General features: G+C 29.6%; 2 protein-coding genes across 2 annotated transcripts; both read left to right on the top strand.

The window, feature by feature from the left end:
• The first annotated feature begins 6 nt into the window (after positions 1–6).
• Positions 7–8,416, top strand: LOC145741507 (ammonium transporter Rh type B-A-like). The gene is made up of 10 exons (XM_082559100.1): positions 7–143; positions 1,080–1,246; positions 1,991–2,183; positions 2,526–2,676; positions 3,162–3,306; positions 4,629–4,792; positions 5,369–5,506; positions 6,036–6,169; positions 6,977–7,163; positions 7,724–8,416. Exons 1-10 carry the CDS (start codon positions 139–141, stop codon positions 7,784–7,786), a joined length of 1,347 nt encoding a protein of 448 aa, XP_082415226.1. The 5' UTR covers positions 7–138; the 3' UTR covers positions 7,787–8,416.
• Positions 8,417–9,472: 1,056 nt separating this feature from the next.
• Positions 9,473–16,250, top strand: LOC145741505 (ammonium transporter Rh type B-A-like). The gene is made up of 10 exons (XM_082559099.1): positions 9,473–9,720; positions 10,294–10,466; positions 11,050–11,245; positions 11,581–11,731; positions 12,505–12,649; positions 12,969–13,132; positions 13,484–13,621; positions 14,109–14,242; positions 14,957–15,137; positions 15,982–16,250. The coding sequence occupies exons 1-10, from the start codon at positions 9,716–9,718 to the stop codon at positions 16,063–16,065; spliced, it is 1,371 nt and encodes a 456-aa protein (XP_082415225.1). The 5' UTR covers positions 9,473–9,715; the 3' UTR covers positions 16,066–16,250.
• The last annotated feature ends 115 nt before the right edge of the window (positions 16,251–16,365 follow it).

Here is a 16,365-nt window from a genome sequence, read left to right on the forward strand (position 1 = left end):
AGCTTTCTGGTCATGATAGTTTGTAAGATTGATGTAGAAATTATTTTGTGCTGAGCCATCTTGAAGAAACAACCTCGAAGTTTTTAAAAAGCGAAATTTTGAGAAGTTTTTAAAAAGCGAAACTCAACAACTGCAAAAATGAGGTAAAAACAATTTAAATATTTTTAATAAAAATATAATATTTAAAATAAATATTTTTTTTGCAGAATTTAAATATTAATTATTTTAACCATTTATTAAATTAAAATTAATATTTTGTAGAAGTATTCATTTTTATTAACACATGCTTTAAAATAAATTTATTAATTTATATTAAACAATATATAAAAAATTAGTTTATATGTTACTACAATTAAAATTTATTAAAAGTATTTTATATTTATAGTTCGTGTTATTATAATTAGAATAAACTTTTAAATCATAAAATTACCGATTTTTTAAAAGTTTAAATGTTAATTAATCATCTGTCAAATGTAAATTATATATCTTTATTAACAGATCATTTCTTATAATTTTTTTAAAATTTTACATTTTAGAATTTTAAAACCTAAAATATATTGTTTTTCTAATGTTCTTCCTAAACTGAGAATAATACTTTATAAATACTATATTCAAGTATATTACTCATACATAAAAACAAGTTTTAATATATGAAAAAGTACAATGTACTTATTTACTTGAAATGTAACTTATTTTTACAATTGTTGGTTGCGCGTATTTTGACTTTTCAAGTTTTATTGCCAAGTTAGCAAATACTTCGTCATGGTATTGAGCGTCGTTATAAAACTTGAATTTTTTTCGCTGAAGTGAAAAACGATTAAATTTTTAACTAAATCGACCTTTTAAATTATATAAACTGTTTGCCGATTAACGGCACGTTTTTAGGAATTTTTTAAGAATTTTTTTACTATCAAACAAATATTTTTTAAACGTTAAATCTTAAAGATTAATTTATTTAAAAATTCGTATTTTTTTACACATTTGTTGTTGAAAAAAAATTACTTAAATACTCCTACCACTTTTTTTAGCAATTGTTAACTAAAAACAATTCAAATTTATTTCAATTTTTGTTTCCATAGCAACACACGCGGTAAAGCAACGTCACTGCTTCTGGTCGCTCAAGTTATTATGCTTGTTCTGTACGGACTGTTCGTCGATTATGATTTCACTGCAGCAGCTAGGGGAACTCCCCGAGATGCGAACTCCACCCACGATGAAGAGATTATTCTAGAAGATTATTACCCAAGTAAAATTAAATATACATTTATATTTTTTTCATATTCTATTAATGGAAAGTGTTATTGTTTTTTTTTATCGTGCGGCTTGAACCCGAAACCTTTTGGTTTGTTTAAGCTATCTGTAAACGTCAGGCTCAAGGGCAAATAGTGTGACATTGGTGCGGCTTGAACCCGAAACCTTTTGGTTTGTTTGAGCTATCTGTAAACGTCAGGCTTAAGGGCAAATAGTGTGACATTGGTGCGACTCGAACCCTAAACCTTTTGGCTCCTAATCTGACGCCATAACCGGTATACTACACTACCTGGCTGTTTGTTCAAATATGTTGCCGGTAGTGTGGTAAACTGGTCATAACAATGGGTTAAGACTAAAATGGTAATGGCAAAGGGGTAAAGACCAAAATGGTAATGGCAATGGGGTAAAGACCAAAATGGCAATGGGATAAAGGGGTTAAGGATTAAAATGATTCTGGTTAAAGCCACACCAATATAATAGTATTCGCTCTTGAGCCTTCACTTTTAATTACATATTTTCATTTTTTTTTAAACATAAACAACCAAGTGTATATGTTAAATGGTACCTGTTTATTAAACAAATATAGCTAGGAAAACACCGTGCATTTCTACAGACTTATCATGACACTCGTTTTTGTTAATATTGCTCACTTTTAAAATGGTATAATATTGATGGACGAACAAATATATTTTTGATGACGTCATGATATTTTACTTAAAACTTTTTTAAACATTTTTAGTGTACCAAGATGTTCACGTCATGATGTTGATCGGTTTCGGGTTTTTGATGACGTTTCTGAAACGTCACGGATTCGGTTCAGTTGGGTTCAACTTTCTACTAACTTGTTACGTCATAGAATGGTCTATTTTGGTGAACGGGTGGTTTGGTTTGATTGGTGGTAGTGGAAACAAAATATTTGTAAACGTTTTTAGGTAAATTTATATTTTCTTTTTTTTAATAGTTTATAGCACTGGCAGCGTGGTGCGGCAGCGTGGTGCGGTGGCAAACACGTGACTTTACTACATGGGGTCCGGGTTTAATTCCAACTGTTCTTATGCTGACAACTCCTGTTGATTCAGCACTTAATCAGCAGCATATTTATCAGGCAATTATAATCTATAATATCCCAAACTGCCATAGGCAACTCAAGACTGGGTCGGAGTAACTGATATTACTTTATGTTTAGGTCGCGCATTTGACCTTTCTACATCAAAAATAAATAAAAATAAAGAAATATTAAAATATACATTGTGCACTTGTGTTGTGTTGTCTAGGTTACTGGAAGCTGATTTCGCTGTAGCGACTGTGCTCATATCTTTTGGCGCCATATTAGGTGTGGCAAGCCCTGTTCAACTTATTGTTATGGCAACATTGGAGATAGTGTTTTACAATATCAGCATCTATGTTGGTATTGTACAATTCGGGGTAAATATTTATGTGGTTGGCATTTATTTACTGGCAGCGTGGTGTAGTGGTAAGAACACTTGCTACACCACACATGAGGTCGTGAGTTCAATCCCCACTGATCTCATGCTGTAGCGCCCTTGAGTAAGGCGCTATAAACGGTATGAACTTCTGCTGAGCTAGCACTTAATCAGCAGTATAATCACCGGACAATTATAATCTATAATATTCCAAACTGCCACAGGCAACTCAAGACTGGGTCGGAGTAACTGATATGTTACTCTATGTTTAAGTCGCGCATTCGAAATTCTCACATTGAGGATAAAGATATATAAAAAAAAATTTAAATTTTTTTTACAAATAATTTAAAAAATTTAAAACTTAAAAATGTCATTCAAAAAAACATTTTACATTTTAAAACTTGATTTCGATATAAAAAGACCAAAAAAAAATTTGCATCCATATTTTTTTTGTAGGACTCAAAATTTATTCATTTTATTTTTTAGGCTATCGACATTGGGGGTTCGATATTTATTCATGCGTTCGGAGCTTACTTCGGTTTAGCAGTTGCTCGGGTACTTTACAGGAAAGCCCAGACCGAAAGTCCTAAAGAAGGATCTGAATATCATTCCGACATCTTTGCGATGATTGGTGAGTTATGACGTCTTTATATAATTTGTGACGTAATTTTGAAGTCTATTTGGTATTTTAAAAGTGAAAAAGTTCTACCAATAGTTGCGAATAAGACTAAAGTATTAATATAAACAAAATTGCAAATAAATAAAGAAGGCCAAATAATTAAAAAATAATAAATTTATTAACTGCTTTAAAAATCTGAGATCTTGGTTTGAAATATTGATTAAAAATGTCATGAAAAAACTTTTATTTTCGACTAAATAAATCTTAAAAAATGGATTTTTATAAAACCATTTATAAATATGTGTGTCTTAATAAAAACCGAAAGTAAAATCTATGAATAAGCTGACAGATTTTTTTAGTTTTTTAATTACTAAACCCACAATACGAGTTCAAGTCAAATCTGCATTAAATATAAATAAAGTTGCACTACTTAAAAGTAGTATTTATGTCTACTGGTATTTGCATATATACTAACAGTGCATTGTAATCCGATATACGTTACTATATTAAATGCATTGATCTATATAAATTTCATTTCAATGAAAATGCATTGTCATTCTCTATATCTTATTACGAAATTTTAAGTTCTTGAAACGTTGCAAAATAACTTAATGCGATTTTGTATAAAATTTCAGATAATAATAAGTGTATTCTTCATAAATACTTGTGTTGTTTAGCATTAGAAGTGTTTAAGTGCATGCAATAAGGACTTAAATGTAGTTCCATCTTACAAAACAAATTAAAATCTTACCTTTAAATTTAGAGTAAAAAATACACATTTTGAATAAAACAATTTTAGTGCCTTTACTTTAACTAGAAAAAAACATCTTTGGCATCTTTAATACGAGAAAAAAAAAATCTATTTATTAGATTAACGTAAGCATTATTAAATTTATTGGTTTACTTTATAACGTTTATCTAGTAAAGCAGAATATTAAGTTATTTGCATAAATACTTATTTAAATTCCTTAATAATTTTACAAAAATACGAAATTAAAATCTTTTTATTAATTTTTTTTTTTAATTATATATCTAAATAATACAATATTCCATAAAAAAACATTTAATTTAAAACAATTTCTAGTGTCTTGTAAACAAGACAAAAAACAACTTTTGCACTTTAACAAGAAAACAGTTGTTTTTTTGTTACAATAACTTTAGCGTAATTAAATTTAATTAGAATACAAATTACAACTTTTAATTTGCTTAGTATGTAAATTTATTTGCATAATATGTACGTAAATTTTATGATTAATCCACGAAATATATATTGTAATTTTTTTATGTTATTCTCTTATATGTAAATTCATTTAAAATGAATCTAATTTTTTTAGGTACCTTATTTCTTTGGCTATATTGGCCTAGCTTTAACGCCGGACCAGCTCTTGGTAACGAGCGACATCGTGCGGTGATAAATACTGTGTTAAGTTTGGCCGCTTGTACCGTTGTCACCTTTGCTGTTTCTGCTGTTGTGGACAAGAAAAATAAACTTGACATGGTAATTAAAAATAACGTTAATTTAATTTTATCAAATTATTGGTTTTATAATTTATAATATATAGCAAGGTAGTATGGCTCACTGGCATTGGCATATGCTATGAGTCTCTAAAAGGTAAAAGAAGCTAAAAGAAATTGGGTTCCTCACGCATTAGGCCCATTTTTTGTTAAGCTAAATACATTTTTTTAAACTTTTTTTTTAATAAAAATAAAATACTTACCTTTTTAAGGTTACTAGCAAAAAACTATGTTAACTTATGAATTACCTTACACATTACCAGCAGCGTGATGTAGTGGTAAGAACACTTCCTACACCGCTAGGGAGTCGTGGGTTCCCCACTGCTCTCATGCTGTAGCGCCCTTTAAAGGCGCTGTAAACGATATAAAGTTTTGCTGAGTCAGCACTAAATCAGCAGCATAATTACCGGGCAATTATAATCTATAATATCCCAAACTGCTAAAGGCGACTCGAGACTGGGTCGAAGTAACTGTTGTTACTCTTTGTTTAGGTCGCGCATTCGACCTTCCCAGATCGAGGATAAAAATAAAAACAAAAAAAAATATTATATTTTTTTAGGTCCATATTCAAAATGCGACTTTGGCTGGTGGTGTGGCAATGGGAGCCAGTGCGAACTTAATCGTTCAACCTTATGGAGCTTTACTTATTGGTAGCACTGCTGCTATAGTGTCGACTGTTGGTTACAGATACTTGCAAGTAAGGGTTAAAAATTACAAGATTTGTTAGAAAAATATTATAATTTAAATATCCTATTTTGACTTACTTGACAGTTTATTTTTTTGAAGTGTTTTAATTAAGAAAAATTTATAAATATACATACACTACAAAATAGTTGGTTTTGTACTTAACCGGCAGCGTGGTGTAGTGGTAAGAACACTTGCTATACTATGAAGTCGTGGGTTCAATCCCCACTGCTTTCATGCTGTAGCCCCGTAAGTCAGGCACTTAAATGGTATAAACTTCTGCAGAGCCAGCACTAAATCAAAAGCTTAACTATCAGGCAATTATACACAATAGTATCCCAAACTGTTAAAGGCAACATAAATACAATTCAAAAAAGTACTAAAATTCATGTTGAAAATTATATTATTAAAAATACGATATTAGAATTATTGTATAGCTTTGTATAGCAATTTTAGAATTATTGTATAGCTTTGTATAGCTATAAACTGTACAGCTTTTGTATTAATAAAGAAAGGACTTAAACATGACATTATATTCTTAGCCTCTTCTTCAACGAACGATCAAGTTACATGATACTTGTGGAGTCCATAATCTTCATGGCATGCCTGGTGTATTGGGAGCGTTAGCAAGTGCTATAGTTTGTGCAATAGCTACGCGGGAGGTCTACTTAGACAGGTAAAGATAAATTATCGTGGCCAAACCTTATCACTAAGCTACTTTAAAGGAACAACTTTTTACATAACAACATCGGCCACCATTGTCGCACATTTATCTTATTATACAAATCCTGGTTGTACAATGTATGTATATCTAGTAAAGTTTGGCTTAACAGTATGAGTACATTAAGTAATGTTGCTTTTTTATATAAAGTTAATTGACTTATACATTAACATATAAGATAACAGTATTTAGTTAAAAGTTAAGATTAATTTTAGGTAGTTTGTTATTGTTGGACAAAAATTGTTTTGATTAGATAAATATAAGAGGTTGATAGTACAAATAAATAATACATTATAATCCAATCATATAAGTTTATTTCTGTTTATATTATCAATACTATCATTGTATTTATTGTTAGATCAAAAGTTAAGTACATTGTTGTTATAAGTCATTGTTTATTTACAGTATTAATTAAGTCAAAATTACTTGATAAGTTACATAGCTATATATTAATAACAACTAACTTAATGCTGTACGTTTTAAAACCACGCCTTCTTTAAAATATCTCTGATATATTTTTATGGAAAAAATTAACAAAGATTAAAAAATCTATTTAGTATTATCAGTAAAAATTATGTAATAAATATTTTTTCTGGTATAACTCTTATATTTTTAAGCAATATTAAAATTATTATTTACATCATCACTTTGATTTATTAGTTATAATTTAAATTTAATTTATTAATTACTATATAAATTAGTTTTTTTATTTTTTGATTATTATTTACATTTAATTTTTTAATTATTATTTAATTTCTGTAGTTTCGATGTTTTATTCACGGTGGCTGACCGCACAGTGGGGGAGCAGGGGGGATACCAGATAGCAGCTTTGGTGTGTGCCCTTCTTATCGCAATTGCTGGTGGAACTATGACCGGGTTTTTACTGAAACTACCGTTCTGGGACAACTTGACAACTGATGAATACTATGAAGATGAAGTGTTTTGGGAGGTAGGAGCCTAAGATTATTTCATACTTTAAGCTTACAACTAAGTGTAAAATTTAATTATTGTGCACAAAAGTTATTTTTTCACATTTAAAGTGCACCAGAATGTAATTTTAAATTTTATTTTTAAAGAATTACATTTTCTTGGTATTATAGTTATCCAAAATATTAACTTATATTTCAAAAATTAAAAAAAAAGTTCTAGTTACTATATTTATTAAATATGCTAGGTGTTTTTTTAGGTTTTATTTGCTAAGAATTAAAGTTCTATTATATTATATTTATCATAAGTACAAACTGATTCTGCAAAAACTAAAATCAAGTTGTAGTTACTAAATTTAAATGCATTAAATATACCAAAGGTCTTTTTGAATTGTATTAGTAAAAAAATTTCTGAAAGTTCTTGTGTAATATAGCTATCAATAGTATGGTCTTACAATGCAAACATCAAAAAACTTAGTCTTAGTTACTAAATTTAAAAATCATTAAATATTTTTGAGTAAGCTTTATAGTATCCTACTTGTTCTACAATGTCTAATTTTATATTTTTATTTTTTATTTACAGTGCGAGGGGGGCGAAGAGGAAAAAACCCCGCTAGAAAACGAGGCCGTCAACGGCTCAGCATAAAATTAAAATAACATTAATACATTATTGACTGTTATTAATCATATGGTAAAACTCCAAGGTACGAATACAATATAGGCCACACTATACATCATATTATTTGTAAATAAACTACAGGTTATGTTATATAAGTTAAACACTTAAATTTAGATTTTATTTCATATCATTTAAAGTATTTTCTTATTAAAGTTCTTTATATATAAATCAACAATTGTAGGTGCATAGCAATATTACATGACCCCTTTAAATATTTTATATATACTTTTTTTCCCTAAAAATATTTTTAATTTTTAAAAAACAATATTTTTTTTGTAAATAGTTTCGTAAAAAATAGTTTCGTAAAAATAGCTTGTATGTCTTTTCAAAGGGAAACTTTCAAATACACAAAAAATGTTATTATGTTATATTTTACGCTCTTATGACGATGTAAATTTGAAGGTTTGTTTATTTTGTTGTATAATTAATATGCTTTTTGTATTTTAGTTGCATTAACATAAAAATTGTTAAATTTTTTAATAAATTTATTAACTTTCAAATTAAAAAATCGCATTTAAAATTCGAGGTCCGCCAGCTTTAAAAATGATTCAACAATGCCCTCAACGTGGAACAATAGAAAAACAATATACCAACATTGGTTTTCAAATATGTATTGTCTAAAGACAATGGTTTTACAACAATTTAATGAAAATCAGTTTTACTCTATGGTTTTAAACTTAATTTACTAAAATAAATAAACAAAATTATAATAATAAAATAGCGCCTATGCGTTAATAGTCATAAAAGTGCCAACGGCACTGAAAGCAATTTAGGCAGATACGTAATTAACTTTAGGCTAAAATTGAAGGCTATGTTAAAGCCAGATATCAAGCAAAACAGTTGTAAAGGTTGGTTTGTGACTAAGGTTTACAGTTCTGTAAAAAGTTTAAGTTACATTGCGTTTGTTCACGAAGGTTTAATATATATTGTCTGAGAGTTTAGAAAATTTGTAGACGCCAACTTGATGGAATTATATGACAATGAAATCGGTATATATATTAGAAAAATAGGTTTTTAAGCTGTTTCATGTATTAAACACTACTCTAAACAGTGTGAGTTTAGAAAAAGGCTCTTATGTGTGAAGCAAACATTTATACGAGATCATTTACAATAGCTGCGTAAATATAGGATACAGTGAGTTTCTGTAATCGCAATAAAGTGAAGTGTTTGCTATGTTTCGTGTTAATGATTACGCTATAAATTATGGCTTATGAAGGGTATAAGTTAATAATAAGCGTTACATTTGGCTTTATCTTGTTTGCTAGGTGTAAACGTTGACTGTACGCTTGGCCGATCTTGCCGATTTTAAGGGTTTTAATTGGTTAAGAATAGAGGGTAGGCGAGGGTAGTTTTTAAAAATTGATTACGTCGTGAATTTTATGCAAAATTTTGTTAAAATGTACACAGGGTGATTGTAATTAAGAACTAAGGTCAGTTATATTAATTGTGATGTCAATATATGTTATAATAGACAGAGTGTGTTGTTAGGATTATATTGTTAGAATTAATTGCAAATTTTGATGTAGTTTATGACGGTATTAGGTTACCAATTGGTCAGTCGTTGTAGTAATTAATAACCTTGGGCTATTTGGATAAAGTTAGACCTACAAAAAACGGATCTTGGCTCATTTTACAAGCGGCCGTTATTTAATCTCTTTATAATCGCACTGTTGCGAACATCACGCGTTCGTGGGTCGGAATTTCAGGAATTTTTCGCGGGTATTTAGCGAAAAAATCGCCGCGTTTTTTCCAGCATTTCCGGGCGTGGTTTAAGTTTGCTCATGCATGTTGTTTTTCTACAGGTATAGTTGTAAGAAGGTTGCAGTTGTAAAAGTACAGCGAAAATAAAAATTTTAGGTTTTGTTTTGCAAGAAACGAACATTAACAACAGCAAAAATGACGTAAGTAGTTCTGAATTCTAATGTTTACTTTAAATTATGGTGTCACAATATGCAAACAATGAATTGTTATAATGTTTGTATAGTAAGACAAACAAGTCGTTAGTTTCTGTTTATTGTCAAAGATAATGTACTTTGTCAATCTGACAATGCATTTTTGAATAACTCAAACGAATGCAAGTTTTACAATCGCGTAATTCAAAACCGTTGTTGTTTGTTTAGCCTATTTGTGAACTTTTGGGCTTATAAAGCATAAGCAATACTTGCAAATGTCAACTACTTGATAGTTTTAAATGTGTTAAACAATTTCCTTACCTCTTCAGATACTTTTAGCCTTAAGTAAAGCGTTTATTCTGTGTTTTTTGTTGTAAAAAATCGGCATTAAAAATTTAAACAGTTTATTAACACTCTTATTTTAAAAAAATAATGTCATTTTTATAACGCAATTTATTAAAATTACCGTATTGCTATAATATAAAAGCAACTGCCTAATTAGAATTCAATTTCCAAAAATGAATAATTTTTAATACACCTCACATTTTATTTGTAATATTTTTCAATATTAATTTATTTTAGAAATACTCGCGGTAAACTAACCGGGTTTCTTCTATTAGCACAAATCATCTTTATCGTTTTATTTGGGTTGTTTATTGAATATGATAAATCTGCAGGGGCTAGACCGAATAAGAATGAAAACAAAACATTAGAGCACCATGGAGAAGTGGTGGAACTTGAATTTTTCTATCCAAGTATGTATTCCTTAAAAAAACACATTTAAAAAAATGATTTTCGTGAAAAAAATGGCGTAGCCTTTTATTTAGGTAATACAAAAATATACAACACATAGTACATTAATGCGACGGAAAAAAATGACAAAATCAATTTTATGACATTCAAAATTGTCATAAATTTTAATGTTTACACAAAGATTTTATACTATATTATGATATAGTCGCCATTCTCAGCCTATATTAAAAATATAACCGACAGCATGGTGTAGTAATTATAACAATTGGCTTTGCTACAAGAGGTCAGGGGTTTGATTCACATTGCTTTTATGTTCAAGCGTCGTTAAGTTAAGCTATAAACGATATAAACTCCTGCTGAGCCAAAAACCAATAAGCTATTTTAAAATAACTTTATTCTAAGGATGTCTTTATCAATTTAATGCTTTTTTAATCGGGCAGCGTTGATTTTACTAACTTGTTAAAGGTTATTGGTTGATACGCAAGAACACAACAACTTGCCAGCAGTGAGAATCAAACCAAAGACTTTTAGTATTCAAATTGCAAATATAATTTTACACAAAAATTACGAAATTCATTTTCACAGTGTTCCAAGATGTTCACGTCATGATGTTGATCGGTTTTGGATTTTTGATGACGTTTCTGAAACGTCACGGGTTCGGTTCAGTTGGGTTCAACTTTCTACTTACTTGTTACGTCATAGAGTGGTCATTGTTGGTGAACGGGTGGTTTGGTTTAATTGGTGGTGAAGGAGATGGAAAAGTCTTCGTCAACATTTTCAAGTAAATTAAAAAAAAATAATTTTTTTGAAAAAATAAAAAAAAATTGAAAATTTAAAAAAATATTTTGGTAAAATTCGACAAGCAATATTTATATCATTACTTCAGCACATCTCAATAATTTTATTGAAATATAATAATTGTTTAATTTTTTTAAATTAATAATTTAAAACATTAATTTTTGTAAATTTTTACAAGCACCAGACTATATTATAACCTCAATCAATGTATTGCAAATTTAACCCAATTTAGTTGTAAAAATTATTGAGTGTTTAATACCTTTTTGTAAACCTTATTTTTTTCATACAAAACAACTTAAATTTTTCACTTATTTATAGATTACTTGAAGCTGATTTTGCAGTTGCAACAGTTCTTATTTCGTTTGGAGCCGTTTTGGGTAAAGTAAGTCCGGTACAACTTACAGTGATGGCGACATTAGAAGTTATTTTCTATAACATTAACATTTGGATTGGAATCAACAACTTAAAGGTTAAAATTTTATGAATTTTTACAAATAGTAAAGCATTAGAAGTTATTTTCTATAACATTAACATTTGGATTGGAATCAACAACTTAAAGGTTAAAAATTTTATGATTTTTTACAAATAGTAAAGCTTTATATTAACACTAGTTTGACAATGATTACGAATTTCAAGAGTAAAAACAAACATTGTAGTTAGTAGTTGAAGTACTTTACAATACACTTGAACTATTGAGTTCTCTTGATGTTTGTATAGTTCTATTTTTGTAATAGATCTAGCTTAAACGAAAGTAAGGATACAATTGTATTTATGTAAGCATTTAAAACATTTTTTTGTATATATCTTTATTCTCGATGTGGGAAAGTCGAATGCGCGACTTAAACATAGAGTAACATCTGTGGACCCAGTCTCGAGTTGCCTGTGGCAGTTTGGGATATTATATAGATTATAAATGCTTGGTAATTATGCTGCTGATTAAGTGATGGCTCAGCAGGAGTTCATACCGTTTATAATGCCTTACTGAAGGGCACTACAGCATGAGAGCAGTGGAGATTGAACATACGACCTCATTTGTGGTGTAGCAAGTGTTCTTACCACTACACCACGCTGCCGGTACACATTGTCATACATGTTACTTAATCTGCTGTTAACATCATAAGTCTACAACTTAACACTTCTGAGAACATCGAAGTCTTGATGTATTTGATCATCAAGTGATTTTTTGAGGTGTGTTTTGAATCTTATTTACACATGTTTTTACAAGTCTTATGTTTTTACCAGGCTCTCGACATTGGAGGCTCAATGTTCATTCACACATTCGGAGCTTACTTTGGTTTAGCTGTCGCTCGTGTTCTGTACAAGAAATCACAAGTTAATCGAAATAAGGAAGGGTCAGAATATCATTCTGATCTGTTTGCTATGATCGGTAAGTGATGACGTCATGATAATGACGTAATTCGACGTGGCCATTACGTAGCTATAAACAATAATTCGAGTTTCGATACATTTTTAGTTAAGTTTATATTGTTTAAAAAGTGTTTTTTTTTTAAATTAGGACAAGTAGTTTAAAATGGTGTCAACAACATCTGATATTTAGGTTCTCTAAACTCGTGGCAAAATATTTCTTTATTTGTGATTTAAAAAAAAGCCCCTTTAAACTACACTACACTTAAATAATGAAAATAAATATATAACATGTATGATGTTTTTTTTATGTTTAAAAAAACTTTAATTTTAATTTTTAGGAACCTTATTTCTGTGGCTATATTGGCCTAGCTTTAACGCCGGACCAGCAGTTGGTAACGAGCGACATCGTGCGGTGATAAATACTGTGTTAAGTTTGGCCGCTTGTACCGTGGTCACCTTTGCTGTTTCTGCTGTTGTAGACAAGAAAAATAAACTTGACATGGTAAGATTAGCAACCTTTTTCTTGATTTTTAAAGGCAGATTTGTCAAATTTAACTAATTTAGGTAACTATTATAACAACTTGGGTTTGGTGACCATGCCATAACATACTTAAAATCTTTATGTAAACATTAATAATTTTGGCATGTTTTAAATCATTAAATTGATTTTGTTATTTTTTCCCGTCGCATTGTTGTAATATTAATTGTATATCGTATTTATTATTTACTTTTATCAATGTGCGAAAAAACAAAATAAAAAAAAAACAACATTGTTAATAAAACTGGCAGATTTTAGGTCATTTGTATGACCTGTTGTATCAAATAGTTACAGAAAATTGAATTAACTTTTTAGGTTCACATTCAAAACGCGACATTGGCTGGTGGTGTGGCAATGGGGGCAAGTGCGAACCTAATTGTTCAACCTTTCGGTGCTTTACTTATTGGTTCATGCGCTGGTGTTCTTTCAGTGATTGGATATCGTTATATTCAGGTAATTTTGTATTTCTTCAATATAAAAGTCTAAATTAGAGCATTTTTGTTAAGGTATTTTTTCGTTGGCATAGTTAAAAGTTACATTTGCAATTGTATTACAAAGTGAACCGAACTGTATTGTCAGTAATATATTTATATATATATATATATCCTAGTTTTCTTTGGCAGTGTATAATGTTAATAAACATATTTGTCTGATAATTAAAGCAAATGTTTAGCATTTAGTTCATATAGTTTAAAAAATAAAAAAACAAAACTTTAAAGCACCATAAATAAAATGTTTGTATACTATTCCTTACTTAAGGGCACTACAACTGGTAGCAGCGGGGATTAAACCAAGGACTTTATGTAGTAAACCTAGAGTTTATAACACAATGTCGCATATACAAAAACTAATCTATTTTACTTTAAAGATTTTTGTGATAACAAGTGCTTAATCATAACGTTGTAGATATTGTAAATATATATATATTTTTTTTATTTAGCCAATCTTAACGGACAAAGTGAAGTTACACGACACATGTGGGGTCAACAATTTACATGGGATGCCAGGAATATTGGGAGCTTGTATCTCGGGTATTGTGTGCGCTATGGCTACAAAAGAAATATACAAAGGAAGGTATAAAAAAATCTTAATAAAAAAATATATATACAAAATTAAGTCATGGTATCGAACTACGGCCCAAGCCTATAAGTTCTGTGTTCGAGCCGCACCAACGCCACACTATTTGCCCTTGAGCCCAGCGTTTACAGATAGCTCAAACAGGCCCCAATCGCACCCGAGAAAGATATCAAAAAAACGATTTGGGTAAAAAAATATATAAAATAATTTGTTGTAGTGTGCCATATTTCGAGTAGCGACCATATTACAACAAGGGATTTTTTAGAGTAAGTCAGCCAAATATGTTAAGGTTGAAGTATAAAGAAACTGTTTTAAATAATGACAGAATGCTAGTGGTATTAATTTAATAATATTTATTAAAACCAAATAAATGTATAAGAATTATCAAAACAATATTAAAAATCACCAGTTGTGGTTTTTTTTTGAATTACGATCTTTTTTTTTTTGAATTTTTTTTTGAATTACAATTTTTTGAATTACGATCAGCGGGTTTTAGTGGTAACGTGTCATATGGGTTTAGATTTTTTAAATTATGCATAAAATAAACTAAAAAATACATTCGCTAAATTTAATATAACTACACTTATAACGTATCAATATAATCAAAAAATTAAGTTTAAAACCGCCAATCGTGGTACGCAAGATGTGGACATTACGACTAACCATTTTTTTCATCTAAACCTATGTTAAAACATTATTACCTTTTTTTAGTTATGACGTCATATTCGAGCATTGGGACGCAACCACACAGGGAGGATACCAAATAGCTGCACTTGGGGTCACATTATTGGTGGCCGGAGCGACCGGGACCTTAACCGGGTTCGTTTTGAAGCTCCCGTTCTTTGATAATTTAACGTGGGAGGAATACTACGAAGATACCGGATTCTGGATCGTAAGTGCCAACGAAATTAATTTTAACTTTTAAATTTGTATCTTAGGTTTTAGTGTCTTTTACACAAGCTTTGATGTATTATGCAAATTCGGTTCCAAAATTTAATAAAATTTGTTTTAAGCTTTTGATTTTTCCTTTTAATTCACGAACCTGGTCATTAATATAGATACTGGTTATTGTTATAAAGACTCGTTATAGTTATAGCACAACTGGTTATTGTTATAACAGCTGATCATTGTTAATGCTTTAGTGGTCCTTGTTATTTCGGCTGGTTATTGTTATAGCACACTAGTAGTTTTTATTTAGTCTGGTTGTTGTTTTGGCGCAACTGGTCTTTTTTATTTGGATTGGTTGTTGTATTAGCGCATCTGGTCTTTGTTATTTGTACCAGTCACATTTATTGCACATCTGGTTATTGTTATAAAAGGTGTCCAATGTTACTTAAACTAATTCTTGTTATTGTGCACAACTGGATTTTGTTTTTTTTTAACTTGTTTTTGTTATTGCTCTTTACATTCAAGCACTTTATAAGTGCTAAATTGTCATTGCATTTATTGCTTAAAAAGCGGTTCTACTAATTACCACATAGGACAACACAGGCTAACTATCAGAAGTATTTTCCCGAAAAGGGTTAGGGCAGGGTTTAATAAAAAAAATGTAATAAATGACAGTTAAAATAGTCAACGCATCGTGTGTGGCAGTTCTGTGTGGTAAAAAGTCGCCCCTGTGCGGTCCTGTGTGGTCCCATGCGTTCCTATGCGGTCATGTGAGGTAATTGGTAGGAACTTTTAAAAAAACCTTAAAAAGTTTTATTTTTAAAAGTTTATAGCCTATATTTTTTTAGACTGAAGACGGGGAAGCCCCGATCGAAGATGAAAACGTAGTGGAAGGAGAAAAACTCGAACTCAAGGGAAGCTCTGATCCCTGATTGGCTAACTGGTAGTCACGTGTGTTGTGATTGTTGTTTGCTTTATCCTCACTTTGTTTTTTTTTATCATGGGAGGGCGTAATTTATTGTGGGCACAATTTTTTAATTTTTAACTTTTAATTTTATAATTTTGAAATTTAGAAAAAAAATTTATTTTAATTATAAAAAAATAGATTTTAATAACTTTTTTCAATAACTCGTTTTAAAATGTAAATTAATTTTTATGCGTTGTCTTTAATAAACAAAATTAAATTCCAAAACAACGTTTAAATAAAATATTGAGTATCTAAAAGTATTTAA

The sequence above is a fragment of the Corella eumyota genome, chromosome 2, assembly GCF_963082875.1.
Source record: "Corella eumyota chromosome 2, kaCorEumy4.1, whole genome shotgun sequence".
Taxonomy (NCBI): domain Eukaryota; kingdom Metazoa; phylum Chordata; class Ascidiacea; order Phlebobranchia; family Corellidae; genus Corella; species Corella eumyota.

Bases quoted from the DNA above. Each gene is read 5' to 3' on its own strand.
- LOC145741505 (XM_082559099.1), top strand. The intron at 11,732-12,504 runs GTTAAAATTTTA...TGTTTTTACCAG, and splicing joins TTGGAATCAACAACTTAAAG to GCTCTCGACATTGGAGGCTC. The intron at 13,133-13,483 runs GTAAGATTAGCA...TTAACTTTTTAG, and splicing joins AGAAAAATAAACTTGACATG to GTTCACATTCAAAACGCGAC.
- LOC145741507 (XM_082559100.1), top strand. The intron at 3,307-4,628 runs GTGAGTTATGAC...TAATTTTTTTAG, and splicing joins CGACATCTTTGCGATGATTG to GTACCTTATTTCTTTGGCTA. The intron at 6,170-6,976 runs GTAAAGATAAAT...TAATTTCTGTAG, and splicing joins CGGGAGGTCTACTTAGACAG to TTTCGATGTTTTATTCACGG.